Source organism: Schistocerca cancellata, chromosome 12, assembly GCF_023864275.1.
Source record: "Schistocerca cancellata isolate TAMUIC-IGC-003103 chromosome 12, iqSchCanc2.1, whole genome shotgun sequence".
Taxonomy (NCBI): Eukaryota; Metazoa; Arthropoda; class Insecta; order Orthoptera; family Acrididae; genus Schistocerca; species Schistocerca cancellata.
Genome location: NC_064637.1, coordinates 18,402,940 through 18,419,763, shown reverse-complemented (window position 1 = coordinate 18,419,763; position 16,824 = coordinate 18,402,940). Strand labels below are relative to the sequence as shown.

At 39.9% G+C, this 16,824-nt stretch overlaps 2 protein-coding genes across 7 annotated transcripts in view; one reads left to right on the top strand and one right to left on the bottom strand.

Annotated features, from left to right (window-relative positions):
* Positions 1-14,256, bottom strand: part of LOC126109572 (poly(rC)-binding protein 3) — a 484,702-nt gene extending 470,446 nt beyond the window's left edge. For all 6 annotated transcript variants that reach the window (XM_049914594.1, XM_049914602.1, XM_049914603.1 and 3 more), the window contains exon 1: positions 14,125-14,256. The gene's annotated coding sequence lies outside the window, so the exon portion shown is untranslated. The remainder of the gene's footprint in view (positions 1-14,124) is intronic.
* Positions 14,257-15,146: 890 nt separating this feature from the next.
* The window catches only part of LOC126109833 (molybdenum cofactor sulfurase 2), a 143,791-nt gene continuing 142,113 nt past the window's right edge, over positions 15,147-16,824 (top strand). The window contains exon 1 of the mRNA XM_049914893.1: positions 15,147-15,392. Coding sequence (XP_049770850.1) covers positions 15,266-15,392 — 127 coding nt within the window. The 5' untranslated portion in view covers positions 15,147-15,265. The remainder of the gene's footprint in view (positions 15,393-16,824) is intronic.

Here is a 16,824-nt window from a genome sequence, read left to right as displayed (position 1 = left end):
TGGGGCAAAAGGACAACAAAACCATGTGTACACAAATTAATAAAAGAAATGAGCAACGTAAGAGAAAATACGTAATAACACAGGGTGAGCACAAATTCTTGTCCTGATTATAAAAATTTGTAACAGAATAACCGTTTGACACAATACGTTACATTTAATGCCATTATATAGGTAGGTGTTGGTAGGTTTTTTCTAAGACCACTTACGTTAGTAAACCTCAACGTGTGCTCCCTTGGTAGCTCGGAGAATGTCGAGGCGGTATTCCAGTTCCCGCCAGGTGTTTCATAACATGTGTTCTATCACAGTACCCACAGCCAGCTTGTACCCTAGCCTTCAGTTTGTCGACGTCACCAACTGGTGTGACGAACACACTGTCCTTGATACAGCCCCAGAAAAAAAATAAAGCAAGGGGCGTAATATCTGGAGAGCGTGGTGGCCAGGGTGTTGGACCGTTCCTTCCAATCCACCGATCCAGACATTACTTTTCTCTCCAGACCTTACGCCCCTTGACTTTTTTTCTGGAGCTATATCAACGACAGAGTCTACCACTAACCAATGTAACGGCATCTAATGTAAATTATTATGTCAACCGGTTATTCTGTTATAAATTTTTATAATCAGGGCAAGACTTTTACTGCTCACGCTGTATATTCTTCCTGATTTCCTAGGGTTATTTGCCTCAGGAACCTCCATTCGTGAGGTTCAGCAGCAGTCTGACAACTGTTACACACAGGTCTTAACAGCAGATGGAAAATTAGGGTATTTAAAGTTTTCTTTGTTTTAGAAGTGGTCCCAGCTAGTTTTGTCACACAAAAGTAATACTCTTCTGTAACCCGTTGTTTCCCTCTCATCATGGGGACATCGTACGCCATGTGACGTGATGCTTTTTAACCATCCTTTCAGGAGTACAACATGTCAAACAGCATGTGTGTGGGACCAATTTATGTCTTGGCCGCCAAGCTCGCACTCAAACAAAAGTTCTTACGATTTTTTTTTTAATAAGAGAATTAGCTTCCATTTTTCCGATTTGGGAATTAACCCACCACAGATATAACAAAAAGAATTTGGAGTATTTATACAGGTGCGAGTTATTTCTTCTTATGGATTCGCACAAAACACAAACATTCACGAAAATACAGCTCACTTCCCATGGTCAGAGCTCTCTCACAACTGACAACCATACAACAAGCACGGCGCAATACCATGCAAGGTTATGACTCATCGGCCGCCTCTGTATCCTGGCGATGAAAGGTGGAACTAAGGGTCACGTACGGAATTACTTGTGTATATACTGAGGAGACAGAAGTCATGGGATAGCGGTATGCACAAATACAGAAAACGATAGTATAGCGTACACGAGATATAAAAGGGCAGTCCACTGACGAAGCTGTCGTCTATACTCACATAATTCATGTGAAAAGGTCTCCGACGTGATTATGGCCGCACGATGGAAATCAACACGGAACGGAACTAGACGCATCGGACATTCCATTTCGGAAATCTTAGGGAATTCAATATTTAGAGATCCATAGTATCAAGAGTGTGCGGAGAACATAAAATTTCAGCCGTCACCTCTCACCGCAGACAATTAGTGGCCAAAGACTTTCACTTAACGACCGGGAGCAACAGCGTTTGCGTGCAGTTGTCACTACTAACAGACAACCAAAACTGCGTGAAACAACCGCTTACCTCAATGTCGGGCGTACGATGAACATATCCGTTCGGGCACTGCGGAGAAATATGGCGCGAGTGCGTTAGCTAACAGCGCCTCTCCTGGGCTCGTGACCGTATCGGCTTGACCCTAGACAACTGTGGCTCGATAGGCGAATCATAGTTTCACTTGGTAAGAGCGGACGATTGGATTCGAGTGTGCCGTAGACCCCACGAAGCCGTGGACCCAAGTTGTCAACCTGACACAGTGCTATCTTGTGGTGGCTCAATAATGGTGTGGATTGTGCTTACATGGAATGGAGTGGGTCCTCTGGTCCAACTGAACCAGTCATTGGCTGGAAATTGTTATGTTCGGCTACTTTAGAGACCATCTGCAGCCATTCATGGACTTCATGTTCCCTAACAATGAGCCCTGTCACCGGACCACAATTGTTCGCGAATGGAGCGAATAATTTGGTCACCCAGATCGCCCGATACAAATCCTACTGAACATTTATGGGGCATAAGCGAAAGCTCAGTTCGTGCATAAAATTCTGCACCGGCAACACTCTGGTAATTATGGAGAGCTATAGAGGCGGCATGGCTCTGCAGGGGACTTGCAACGACTTGAGTCGAGTTGCTGCACTACGCCGGACAATAGGAGGTGCAACACGGTATTAGGAGGTAACCCCAAGACTTATCAGTGTATTTCTGTTGTTTACCAACAATTACCCCGTGAAAAATAAATAACAGCGAATTAATTACGCGATTTCAAAGCAACCAACATGCAGTATTTTCAAGTTGTTTTATAGATACAGTGCACCGTATCCCGAAAACTGAGCTCGACAGGCAAAATTGGTGTTACCATTCACATTCTTTGTGACAAAAAATGCTTATCAGTATTATTTGTGTGGTCGAGTCTGATTTTATTGTTGTCTGAACTGTTTACCGAACATGTTACATTTCCATATAACGCCATACTCCAGACCAACGCTTTCGGAAAGAGTTATTTATATTCGATGTTATCACATTTATCGTCTTCGGGGATGTTTTCCTTGCTATTGTCACAGTATATATAAACATTCACGAAGCCCGCCACTGAGTGCAGAAGACATCTCTGGGAAGTAATACCAACTAGTGGCACGGCACGCGTTTCACCATTTACTGCTGTCCACGAGTGTCCAGACGTCTCCAAGAGCCAGAAATACGCCACCTGGCGGCGACAGAGACAGGTGTAAACGAGGAAGAGGGTCCAGGCGGCGCCACCGTCCCCGGGCTGGTCCTATTATTTATAGAAGCGAGCGCCTCCTTAATACCGCGCAATACTGCCGGTTACGCGCAGCGAGAATAAAGATGGCCGGCGTGCCGGCGGCACAGTGCGCCACAATGGGCGGTCCGCCTGCCAAGCCACAAATCAGGCCGGCCGCTTTGTGATCACCACCGGCCCAGGCCCCCGAGATTTACTCCTCTGCCGCGTGTCGTGACACCACACCAGTCCAGACACACACCTACAACTTCACACATCGCCGATGCACCGACTCCGCGGTGTGTCCCACGATAGCGTATTGTTCACTATACATCCAAAGTTTGCGAAGGTCCGTACAGTTCATACTAAAGTGTAACACAGACGCTCTACGAACACAAATAGAAACCTACAGAAGAAAGTAGTAGTCGTTCTCAGGAAACACTGCTGCATAAATTTAGAGAACCGGTATTCGAGGACAACGGTGCAACTATTCTACTGCCACCCTCGAACCACTCATAAGCATCTTGATGAGATAGAAAAGATTTTGGTGGGCACAGGTGCATAAAGACAACTGTTTCCCAAACTCATTCGTCAGCAGTGCCACATATCAACAGCAAAATGAGTGAACTTTCTTCTGAAAGACAAATTTCTTAAACTATGAACGTACACCCTCAATCTCATTCAGTTATGCTTGCTGAGAGCGATCCCTTCCAACTCTCTCATCCACACTCATACTATTTCCGTCTCTCCCCTTTTGTTCATCCTCTCTGTATGTCCAAACCCTCTGAACATATGCTGGAAACTACGTCTTCTTTCACTCCACAACGCTCCCTAAAATTTAAGTCAATAAACTTTGAGTAAAGATTGGAGTCTTAGTTAAACTATAGGAATGTTAAATAAAACTTGGCATCATACTTAACGCTATTACAAGGTATCCATCAAATTAAATTATGACAATGACTGGCAAACACTAATTTGAACAATGGGCCTGAATTTCCTTGGAGAGTAAGGTTTGTATTTTGTTTTTCATTTTAAGCGTGATTCTTGATTCTCATCAATATAATCACTTCCTAATTTACTCCCGATGAGGTTGGTGCTTTAAAATAACTTTTCACATGACTATGTAGACCCGAAAAAGAGAGAATAGCAAATGCCAATTTTTCCAGCTGATTATACACGAGTCAGGAATATTTCCGACATTATAAAAAGTCAAAGCAGAGCACTTGTGCTGAGAACTAAGTTCACGTTTCTTTTCTCTAATTTTTCTGTATCACCACAAATACGTTCAAAATCGTGCCCAGCAATTTCTTGTTTTTGGTTCTAGCAACTGCGTTACAAAGTTGTCAATGTCAACAGTAAAGAGGGAAAAAGTTTAGTTTTTGAAAGCAGCATTACGAGGATTCTTTCGCGACGGCATATCTGTGCCGTAAAACACTGTCAACACAAGTGTTAAAATTCGGATCAGTTTCGAATCTCCCGCCCACGGAACGCTGAGCTGATACTAACAATTCTGAGCTGTGCGCTATACACGGGCCCATAGCATGAGCAATGTTTCGAGTACTCGTCGTCGTCGTCGTCGTCGTCTCTTTTCAGTCGAGTGTGTGGCACGTCCGTAGTGCACTAAAGTCAACCCTCCCAGCTGCCAACGTGGCTAGTTCCTCTTATCCATTGTAGTCTGACGAAAATGGATGTAACGTATGCACCACCCAAGGACTGGGCCTTCTCCGACTGCTGTCGTTAAGGCAATACGTGGAGCAATTTATGATCGTGGGACATGTTATCAGCATGTCGCTATTCCCTCCAACCAATAATTGCCAGAAGATGAATCCTGATGGTGCCGCTGCTTCCTTATTCCAGAAGCTTTTTCGGTTCCAAGAGGTTGAGTGGACTCTGTTCCAGACGTCCCTATCTGAAGAGGTACCGGGAATCGAGCCCAGATGCTTCCGCACCGAAGGCAACAACAATAAATATTCGGCTACGGAGTCGATATAGGTACGTTGCCACAGTTAAACAGCAACTGGCGACGGCGCTCTCTTCTCTGTTAGTGACTATCTTGAAGCGGGAGATTTGAAAGTCAGCCGATCTTCAAACTATTTTGCAGCCAAACAGCACATTTCCAGAGATGTGTTGCTTCTCAGAACTTTTATCTACTCACACTCAGTCCCTTCTGCAATCCCTAGAAGACTGCAATACTAATAATTGTTAAACACCCCGTACATGCAGATGAAGTACTTACTACCAACTTAACACCTCATACAGCTTTTATGTCACCTACCACAAAGGAAAAAAGTAGTGTAACTTCAACTTGGGCAAAGAAGAGCTTCACGACGAATTATGTCTGGCAGGGGCTAGCCACCCTACTTACTGAAACTCCCTGATAGATTACAATTGCACCCCATAGCTGGAATCGATCCCGGAATCTCGGTCTTTAGTAGCCGACTGCTCTACCGGCTTTACCATCACAGCACGACTAACAATCTTTACTTGTGACAGCACCTCTCTTCTAAATTACAAACTTCCCCTGCATATCTTGTAGAACTAGCAAAGCATGAAGAAAGAATACCGTTGAGAGACGGCTTAGCCATAGCCAATGGGATTGTTTCTACTAATGAAATGATGATGCGGCATTATTAGCAGGGCAACTCCATATGGGATGTTTAGCTGTCTGCTGAAAGTCTTTCTCTTTGATGATTTGTGCATTTTTGTGATGAAGATGAGGTGAAATGACTGGGGGAACACAAACACCAGGTCAATGAGTAAAGAAAACTTCAACCCGGCTGACAATCAAATGCAGCACCTCGTAATCCTGAGGCAGCAATGCTAACCTGTAGATCATTAGATGTGGACTCTTGTAGCAATATTTTTACTGTATAGCACACTGCTACTTCAGCTTCAGTTGACCTATTGGCTCATATGCTCACCAAAGTCTTGGTGGAAGTTATGAATGCATGCCCACAGCCTTATGATTTCACTACTGCTTCCTTGCAAATGGAGAAAACCAATAGTATCCTACACTTTTCCCATGTCATCAAAATGGCAATTAAGGAGCTGATAAAAATGGCAAACTCTTGTCACATGTGCGACTTGTGGAAACTAAGAAAATTTTAAGGAAGTACACTTGTAATCTCTTCCTTGACCTTTTCTGAAGATTTCGTCATAACATAATATGGTGAAACTTAACTATCACTGTCCAAAGAAGAATACAGCCAATATAAAACCACGAAAATAATAATCATGAAATTTTTGTAATTTCCAACTTTAAATGCGCAATGCAATAACTGTTCTTGACTTAATTCTGTCCTTTTCACTATAGCAATTTGACACTTAATATTACAGGAACATGATACAGTACTTCCTTCTTAGCAATCAGTTTGGCATTTTGCAGTCACAAGATTAAATGTAACAGCAGAGCAAGGCAAGTCACAAGGTCGCTCGATTGCAGTGACTGTGCAAGTAGAATTGTCTGAGGTGGAAGTAAGCTGGTCTCCACTAGTTTAAGATATGCTCAACTTTAATCAAATTTTAAACCACCGAGACATATTGCACAATAACTGCCTTGTACAGCTGAATGTAATTGTTGCACAGAAACTTGATTGCCCTTTTTTTCTCTCCATAAGCTGCTGCTGACCAGTCGGCAAGTTCAGTGACATTACACAGCACTTGTTACGCATGAGGAAATCTCAAGAAAATACCAAAGACAAACTTGTTAAATTACAAGAGAACAAAATAGTTCGCCAGTACTTACCTTCGGTTTCCTAGTACTTGCAGTGAAAAATACTAATCCTAGTTTTCCAAACTTTACAGGATTATTCAAACAGAAGGATACATTTTAGTAATTTATATTTCAGAAAATATAAATTAGATATGAATAATCTACATATAGATGGAAACTGGAAGACAAAGTTTACAAACAAGTCATAAATGTTCGCTCAGCTCCCTTTTGCTGCACATCAGACATCCTTTGCAGTGACCACAATTGCTTAAACCAATAGCGTCTGCTTTTCCTAGTTGGTAGATCAATACAGAGGAGACGAAATGTCGTCTGCACTGAAACTGTTCACTCACTTCTGAACAACGCAGAAAACCTTACACTGTAGAGTAGCTACCTTACAACCAATGCGAACTGAATGCCTACCGACAAGCACCCTAACAGTCTTTGATGTAACACTATAATGGCGGTAATTGCAATTTTGGATGCTCTTATTTCCAGCAAATTTTAAATTTTTCACTTCCAATTTATATTTTAAGCAATAAAAATTAATTAAACTGGATCCTTCTTTTTGAATAATGTGGCATTTCTTCTTCAGGGAGGAAGCAGGGATAAACTGAGAAAGGTTTCAAAAAACAGACAGGAAATTCAGCTGTCGTGAGGATGATGCAAGTCCCTCTCAACCTAGAATCTGAGTGATCTGCTCCTCCTCTTACCTTCCCCAGCCTGGCAGTCTTTCCTTTCTGAAGAATGAGCATAGAAGTTTTGAAAGCTATGATTATCATATTCTGCTGTTTCTACTGCCAGTATTAGGATTAGGAATTCCACCTTCTGATTGTAAGTACTGAAAGCCATTCTGTCACTCCTATTTTTGTTCCACATTTTCAAAACTATCTAATGAAAAAACAGAGCCCCTGTAACCAAGATATTCGCAAGGCTGTGCCAGTTGTGTACATTCACATGGGAAAAATATTTTAGGTGGGAATGAAGAGAGATGTAAGTAATTTATGAAGTTATGGGCTGGAGAGAGGCACACACTAAACAGAAACTCATTTTTTTCTTCTAAGAAATATTTTAACAGTATCCAATAATGTTGAATTTCATTGTTAAAACATGCCATAAAGTGTGTACTCTCCTTGTGGGGGAGGGGGGGAACTTAAATGATACAGGTATTTTGTAACATAAGAAATTTTAACATTAACTGTCTCTGCTGCTGACAATTATTATTCCAGATTCTCCTGTCACAATATCAGCACTAATACTCATCACATAGCATGTGCCCTAAACCTAAAATATTCCCTACACAAAACTTCACAAAGGTATGCCAATGATAACTACCAAGTCATACAATGTAGACCTTCACAACCCGATTTAAATCTTTAGCAATTTCTGTTATTAGCTCACAGTCCAAGGCACTTTTCTCTGTTTAATGCTGGAGACAGCACGCAAGGCTATAAAGACTCAGATAGTAGTTTCAAACTTGTTGAGATTATTAAACTTTGAAACTACTATCAAAGGCTTGATACCCTCAGTTGATATATCCAGCACAAGGACACGAAACATCAGGCTCAGAAATATGCTTTCGATTACAGCCTAATTCCCACTAACCACCAGAGATATAAAAATAATGGGTTCTCAAAGGAACAGGTACAAGCAGCTACACATATTTAGTGGAGCCATGTTCCATGTCTCAATAGACTGCCATGTATCCCTACATTTGACATTGTGATGTATTAAACTGCACAAATGCAATCTTTTACAATACAACATTTGATACAATTTCAAACAGGTAAGAGAAAGTAGGAATAGCAATGAATCAGCTACCAGGTGGTTATAACTAAAATGCAGCTGCTCACGGAGGAGCAGTGTGGTCTGTAATTATCATATAGCAGTGAAACTTTGTGGGTACACTGATGCGTAAATGTGGAACAGATTTACACAGGAAAAAAGTAGTTCCAATTTTTACCACCAAGTGCAAATCTAGTACCGTACACTTTTTGCACGATTCTACGATATCTCAATTGTCAATTACAGTGATTCATTGAGAGAGTATAACCGACAAAGGTCTGAGGTGAGGCCTGATGTCATAAAATGGTTTAAAGGAGATGATAATGAAATTCAAAAACACGAGTGAGCCTGGCGTGGTACCAGGAAGAGTAAAGCGTCCTATCCTGGTTAAAGTTATAACGAGATCGCCGTTGCCGTAACTGACCGTGCGGCATGTGCCCCGGGCAAGCTAGTGCTCGAGCAGTACAGGAACTTTTGTAGTCTATATTACACCACTACCCGCACAAGATCCAGGCGGTGCTGCAACTGAAACCTCATGATCCACAGAAACATTCTGAATTTGCTCTTCAGTTTCTGGCACGGATTGACACTGGTGACATTGCTGAGCAATATTCTTACGACTGACGAGCCACATTTTACACTAAAAGTTGCACCGAATACACAGAACCATCAAATGTGCGGCACTGTTAAACTGCATGTTGTGCCCCCAAGAGCCACTGTGCTCGCTATATGTTACTGTGTGGGGGGATTCGCAAACACCTTTATTTTCTGTCTGTTTCTCTTTGAACAGAGTACACCCGGAGGGTCTGTCAGGTGTATCGCGACGTCTGCCCATTATTGAGACCACCTTGCACAGCATGCAATTTCTGCTTTGGAAAAATGTAACTGTGTGGAAACCAAAGTTTTCACACAAGATGGTGTAGTGCTTCATGTCACTCGCCCGATGAAAGATCTGCTTAATGCAACCTTTAATGAACAAGTAATCTGCAGCTGATCGGAGTCCGTGTGACTTTTGGCTCTGCAGATATCTAAAAGAATGTGTTTATCAGAGAGACATTCCGCCTCTACCTGACTAAGCCCAGCACAAAGTTGCTCAAAATTCATTGGAACTCTTACAAGCAACTGTTAATCAAATGTTTTATGGATGCAGCGTCTGATCGACATCTCCACTGCTACTGTTGGACAACCTGTGTAAGCAGTGGTTAATAATAAAATAAATGTTATGCTTTTCCCATTTGTTCGAGCTTTTTAACCCATACCCTGTTCCTAATGCATTACAAATGGAAACATTTCTATACATTTTTCTTGCATTCAAAACTGGAACTAATCTTTTTCCAACGTTACTCATTCCGCAATAACGCATTACCACTTCTACCAAGTTTTGCCACCATATGGTAATAGTTTTGCCACCATATGGTAATTACAGACCACAGTGGACCTCTGCGAGTACCTGTACTTCAATCATAACCACCATATACATTCTGAAATTTTTTATTGGATGGAAATTCCTTGTTTTTATGAAGGGAACTCAAATGCGCTCCCTTTATTGAATGCATTTGGTGATTCAATCCACTTGGGATGTGTTATTGTGGGACACCAAAAGAAATTTTATAACACTTTCACTGCATCAAACAACATTTTTGGGGGCACAACAATATCTACAAACAAAAGTGTGTAAACAGTGCACAACTGTGTGTGTATTAGTGCTGACAAAGATGCTCCTGAATGGCAAGGAGTAAACTATTTTTCTAAGTTTTGACAAAGCGAGTGATTATAGCGAAAATATCCTGAAAAGTTCTTACCTTTCATTCCTGATAATAGAGGAAAGGAGTATTTCTGTATTGTCTAAGAAGTAGAATGCAAAACTTCACGTTATAGCTCACTTATTTCCAGCAGTCCATTGCATTATTAACATTGATTCATTTACTCATATCCTTCAACAAAATCCAATACAGTGTTTTAGTCGGCATGTGCAAGTTCCATATTGACAGTAATTTTATTAGCAATTATGAGACACAAATTCCAAAGTAAAAAAGTAAACATCCTATTTTACTAATAAGTACTGCCTCTTCAGCATAAAGGACAGCACACAAGTTGACAGCTCAATGTTTTCCACAGTTGAGTATTATTCTCTTTCCGCATTTACATTACTTAAGTGTACACCATTAATTAGGTCAGCTGGAACTATGTCTCATTCCTCGAGTAGTGCTTCGCATTTTTAAATCTAAAGTTCTACAGCTTTAACTTCAGTGACTGCAACACTAAAATGTCACCATAAGCAAACAGGTGCTTAAAGAAAAAATTCTGTTATGCCATGTTTATATATCTGCCAAAGAAACCAGAAACATAATAAAGAAAATTCTAGGCAGGATGTAAATAACTGATAAGTAAAGAAGACAACCCACCAAATACCAGAACTGTTGAGTCACCAATAGGTACACACTAAAGATAAAGAAACCTAGCTAGTTTTCATTGGGATAAATATTTTATAATGCTATAGTGGGTGCACACATGCACTCCCCCACACACCTACTTTGTGCGATTGTACTGTAGCTCGACAACGGATGTAGCAAGTTTTCGTCCTCTTATGTGTGCCTGCCAATAACTCAACATTTCTTCTATTTGATGAGTACTCCCCTTTACTCCTAGATGAAACCAGTGAACGCTTTTCAGAGAAGCTAACAAAGAATTGTATACAATTTTAACTGCCATATGGGAAAACATGTTTGTCTATCTTATGAGTATTGATTGTGAAAAACTGGAAGAGTTACGAGAACCAGCCTTGTTTCAACAGCATTAAAACCAAAGCCAATCACAAGGTAAAGAAAAATGCTGCATATGATCTGCTTTTAACAATATGTATGGCAACTGATCCTGCTGCAGACCATAGTGTCATTTCCTTTAGGGCTAGTTACAGCAGTAGAGCAAAGAATTGGAAAGGGTTCATAAATCTTGCTATACTACGTATTAATTATACAAGTGAACACAGTATGATTAGAGATGTGTTAAGTATTCATAACTTCTTCATGTAGCAAGAAACAGAACTGTTGTAATTTTTCAGCATGCTGTTACAGCTTGTCTTATGACGATATCTGGCTTTCCAACTAAAGGATTCAGAAGTAACAAAGTTCAAACTAGTTTCTGTTCATTCTGAGATATATCCACCTTCCAACTCACCAAGAAGATAAACACAGGAATATGTTTTGAATTTCACTGACCAATCTTTACACAACTGAAAGTTACACACGCAAAAGAACCATACATCTGAGTTTGGCATATTCAGAGCATCCACTTTGTGGAGGCCAAAGGGATTTGAGCAAGCTCTATCAAAACTGGTAAGCATGATGGTCAAGCTTCCAGTTCTGTATGCAACCATCATAAGCCTTACTAGTCTCTTTTTCATATCTTTCCTTCCTCCTGCAGAAAGAATTTCCTGACTCTGGAAGGTAGCAACTGTATGCCCTTTTTAAATATTTCCATCTGCTGTTACACAGTGAGTATACATTTCTCTCCACCCACACTACCTTTCGAACATGTATGCCTAATCGTGGTCCATTCCTCTTAATGTGAAATGTGTAAAGCAACATGACTTCTCTTAAGTTTACTGCATCTTAAACCATGACCATTTTCTGTACTGTGATGGTAGATAGATACAACTGCTGTTGAGCCATCAGTTTGTATTTTGTAAAAAACCAACTGGAGTTTTACAGTGCTGCAAGTTCTCTTTGGTAACTGAAATAATTAATATTTAGATGAAACCTTACTTTATGACTACCACATGCTTTACTGACACTTGTGGTGTTAAGATACCACATAAACCAACTTCATTAACAACTTATAAGATAAGTTCTCACAAGTGTAAAACAAAAGCTCAGAAGGGAAAAGCCCTTACAGCTCAAAAGACTTCTGACAGACATGACTTTTATGCATTCTTTGCTTTTTTTTATGATTTGTAGTTTGCATGCCACTAACATTTGTTGCAACTAACTTTCTATATCAGCAAAATACGAAAAAAAAAAATATATAGAATAACTAGCCCTGTACATTGCAGCATTATAATAGCCTACATGGAAAGACTAAAGGTAAACTTACCAATCAATTAGTGCATAAAAATAATTTCCTGATACCTTTTCTTAGTTCTCTACAGAAATTTTACACCATCGAGATGTAATGTGTTTTCTACTGTCATCTGTAATTACATTAATTTTCATTTCACTGTAAGTGACAATCTAAAGTGGATTCTCTAATTAATGTTTTACTCAAGCAATTTATTTGCGGATAAGGTGCCATGTTTAAACAGCATTGTATGATATCACAGCAAACTGATTGGGTCATTTACTCTGCTTCCCAGTGGCCAAAATTGAAAGAATTTTGTATATGGTTTGATCAGCTGTTTGCACATCTAATGTGAAAGTCTGTAAGCAGATTTCCCAATATGTGACATCTGACCATGGTAATTATTAATGTAGGCTACTGCAGCTTTAAAACCATTATGTGCTGTACAGGATTAACCACTGTTGAAAAATTTCCTTCAATAATACTCTGAACCATGGCATTAAGATGTTTTATTTATTATACACTCTCTCATTCCATGTGTAATACAATACAAGACTATAAGCAAATAATTCGCAGCAGAGTCCTGCTCCAACACTCACCCATGCCCTCTCGTTCTACTTACCATTGCATTCTACCTTCCTTTGGCGAAGTACCACTTTAATTAAAGGAAGGTTTCCACCAGACTGAATTCGGAAGGACTGATAACAATGGAAAGTGTTTGGAATGGTATATAATAATAATAAAATTTATTTTCTTGCTTATTTTATTACAAGTTGACAGTCATTCCAATGCCGTCAGGCTTGCATGGAGACTTTGGAAAAGTATGCAGAATGTTCGGGTGGTTCACAAAAGGTGAGGTACATCAATTTAGCAATATGCACAGCATCTGCTGTTATTTTTCCCAAACAGGAGTTATAAAGGTTTCCAATTTTTTTTTTCTCCGGACATGCTTGGAAGGTAAGGTGGAAAGGACTAAAACAATTCGGAAAGTATTTTAAAAAGCTAATTTTATAGTCGTGGAGGGCATGGGGTTTGGTTGGAAACAGGAATATAAAAGTTGTGCTGGCTGAAAGAAAACAGGGCATTTCTAAGAACTCTGTGAAAGTTGCGCAACAAAATTTGGCAAAGTAGACAAAAAGATCTAACAGGTGTAGCACGATGCAATTTACGATGGGATCCTTCTACTGTGTACTGGTACAAGAGAAGGTCAAGCATGGGCAATCTAAATTTTTCGTGGAAGGTAAGGACAAGGGAGGGCAAACTGCTGAAAGATGATTAGGTTATGATGTCACTAGAACAAGCTACTCTTTCATACATAAATTTGTTTACTTTTTATGTTCTATCAGTTGCTACTTTTAAACAACGCATCACTAAGCCGGCACACGGTATTATTGTTTTGAGGTTTGCTTACCCGGCACATTCACAGTCAAGGTCAAGAGTGACGAAGAGAGAGTAATATACAAGCAGTTATTTTGGTAGCTGTGTTTCATAGTTATGGAATAAAACTTAATTCACTGTTAACTATTGAAAACAAAAATAGCACTCCCACGTACAAAGATCATTTACGCTTGACTATCATGGCTACCGGTTTGCACTAGCTTGTTCATCGTGACGAAGAGAGCTTGGAATACAAGTCATATGCAATTAATGGATAAAGGAAAAGTTACAAACATACCTTTGTAAACTCAGGAAAATACTGGCAGGTCCAGGAATAACGAGGATTGTTTCTGGGAAACAGAAACAGGTCACAAATGGAGGAACACTGGAATGGCAGCCTGACAGCGTTGATCCAAGGGCAAAGTGAACGTCAGAGACATTGCTCTAGCTTGTCTACGAGCATGGGCAGATCATAAAATCCTACATGTTTTCGCTTTAAACCGGCATACTGTCTTATAACGGTTTAGTGAAACAAAAAAGTAACGCTCTTCATAAAATGTTATCCAATAGGATTATCTATTGGTATTACAAACCAGGTTATCGAGAAATACCGGGGACTATTTTTGAAGCTACACTCAATCTACAACTAAATACCACTATACAGCGGATTTGCATTTCGAAATGAATCCCTCATTACGCATTTACCTTTTCAAATATTTTTTAGATGTACAAAAAGTTAGATGTTGATGCACACACTAGCGTTTGACCAGGCGTGCAGAGAATGGTACAAGAGAACCAGTCATTTGTTTTCACAGATTCCATGGAATTACTGCAAATATCCAATTAATGTTCTCGCATTGTTTAGGGATGCTCACAGGCGTTACTCTCTGTGTGTTTAATTGGGGGTCAATAATTAAATTATACGATTAAGACATGTAACAAAACAAAGCTGGAGCTGGTAATGTAAATCCAGATTTTAAGAACTGTGAGCAATATTTACGTCCGTAATCATTCATCCTTTTTATTACTAACTACTAAAAATGAGAGTATCTGTATTCACTTTTTCATGTTTTATACACACAACTAGTAGCAATTGATTAAATAGAATCTCCAGTTGCAAACATTAACGGAAACGAAGAAGTGAATTTATTACAAAAGATATAAAATCTGTTGTTATTCACGATTAAACAGGAAAGAGCACCGTCGACTGATTGATAGGAGGAACACGGGAAAGGCAGCTTGACAGCGTGTGGCGCAACGAAAACACGCAGTAAAATTATGAACCATGTACCTGTCTGAGGAAGCGTAGCGTGATTACGCAATGCACTGCGGGGGGTATTATTTCCTTGCAATCAGAAGGTTGTTGATGCGGAATATGTACACTCATCGCCAAATTACCTGTATTGTTCGTTGAATAAACAGGATCTGCAGTTTTGCAAATGCGGTTTTGTCGGAGTACTGATGGTATACCAAGCTCACCTGAAGCATTAGCTGCTACGGAGGCTCCTGCGATGTACAGCGAGGAAACGATCAATAATTTACAGAAAGATTTTAGTAGACTGAAAGGTAAGCGCGCAATTTTGCTTTCATCTTCTCACTACTCTGAGAAACAAGTCTGATTCATCGCAAAACATACTCGCAGCAAAAGCTTTGTAATCGAGATAATATGAATTTGATGACGTGCGGATCCGTAACCAACTCTTCTTGAAGCCTTCCCGTTTTATATACTTACTACAGGCTACTCTCATAACTGGCTACCTCTCAGATGTGCAGAATGATACAGTGAGGTTTCTGCTATAAAAACATCTCATTCATTCAAACCAGAGTGCTTGTCTTCAGTGAAGTGTAGGGCAAAGCAGCACAATTATGCAAAAACCAGGAAGATGCCAAACACCATCTTGATCAAAATATATCTGAAACAACAAGTGAATCTCCTGTTCCTAAATTATTGAAGGGATAGTGACTAAAAATGCAGGGAATACTCTGGATCTCAGTACAATGTAGAGTGTCTGTGAAACCAGTGCCAGGTAACAGAGGGAATTGAAGCACCGTCTGTGGGCCTGAGTAATGATCAGCTGCCACTTTATGATAGGTGCAGACAATAAGCTGATCAAGAATGCACTATTTTTAACAGCAAGAGTGACGACCTGTTTTGTGCAGCAACTCCACAAACAAATCAATGACATCAGTCTTGGAATAATAAAACTTTAGGGCAAGCCAACTAGGAGTGCAATAGGGTGCTGATTTTTGAGAGACCTCACAGTGGTTCTGTGCCAGTTGCTGCTATTGGGAGGTGAGGATGTGTGAGGAATGGTCTGAACTCTGTTGGCAGAGAGAATCATGTACCTGTATAAATAATTCTGGCCTCTGTCTGAAGCTTTGTTGTGAACCTCAGTGTGCTTTACAAGTCATGGTCCTAATGAAGGTGGTATACATTTGCATGCCACTGACCTTTGTATTGGCTTATCTAGCCTGATATAGGAGGGCCTACCGTTTAACATAGACAGCAAATTTTTCCATATAGGGTTGTTCTGTGACTAATACTGATATGCTCTGATTATGTTGGAATTTGGTGTACCTAGTGTTCCTGCATAGTTGTGAATGAAAACTATAGAATTTTTTTCATCAATTCATTGGAAATTTATTAAGCTCTGACTTTTCAAAGCTATGTTAAAAATTGCTGCACCCTGGACTGGCAAACTGCCATTTTCTCTGGAACAAGATCAGATACAGACCTAGAAAAGTGTCATTTTAAAGTGCTTCAGATGGTCTTTCATTTGATATGCAACATGATGGTATTTAAAATTTAATATCTTTCTAAATTTATAAAGAGTTATATTTTTAAATTTTTAAAAAAATTACAAAGTTTATATGCACTTCCCAAACTTCCATTTTGGGATCGTCATGGGATCACATGTTGCAAAACTTTCAAGTTCCAAGAGATGTGTCAAAAATGACTTTTGGGAAGCTTCTATATTAAGAAATCAACAACTAATTG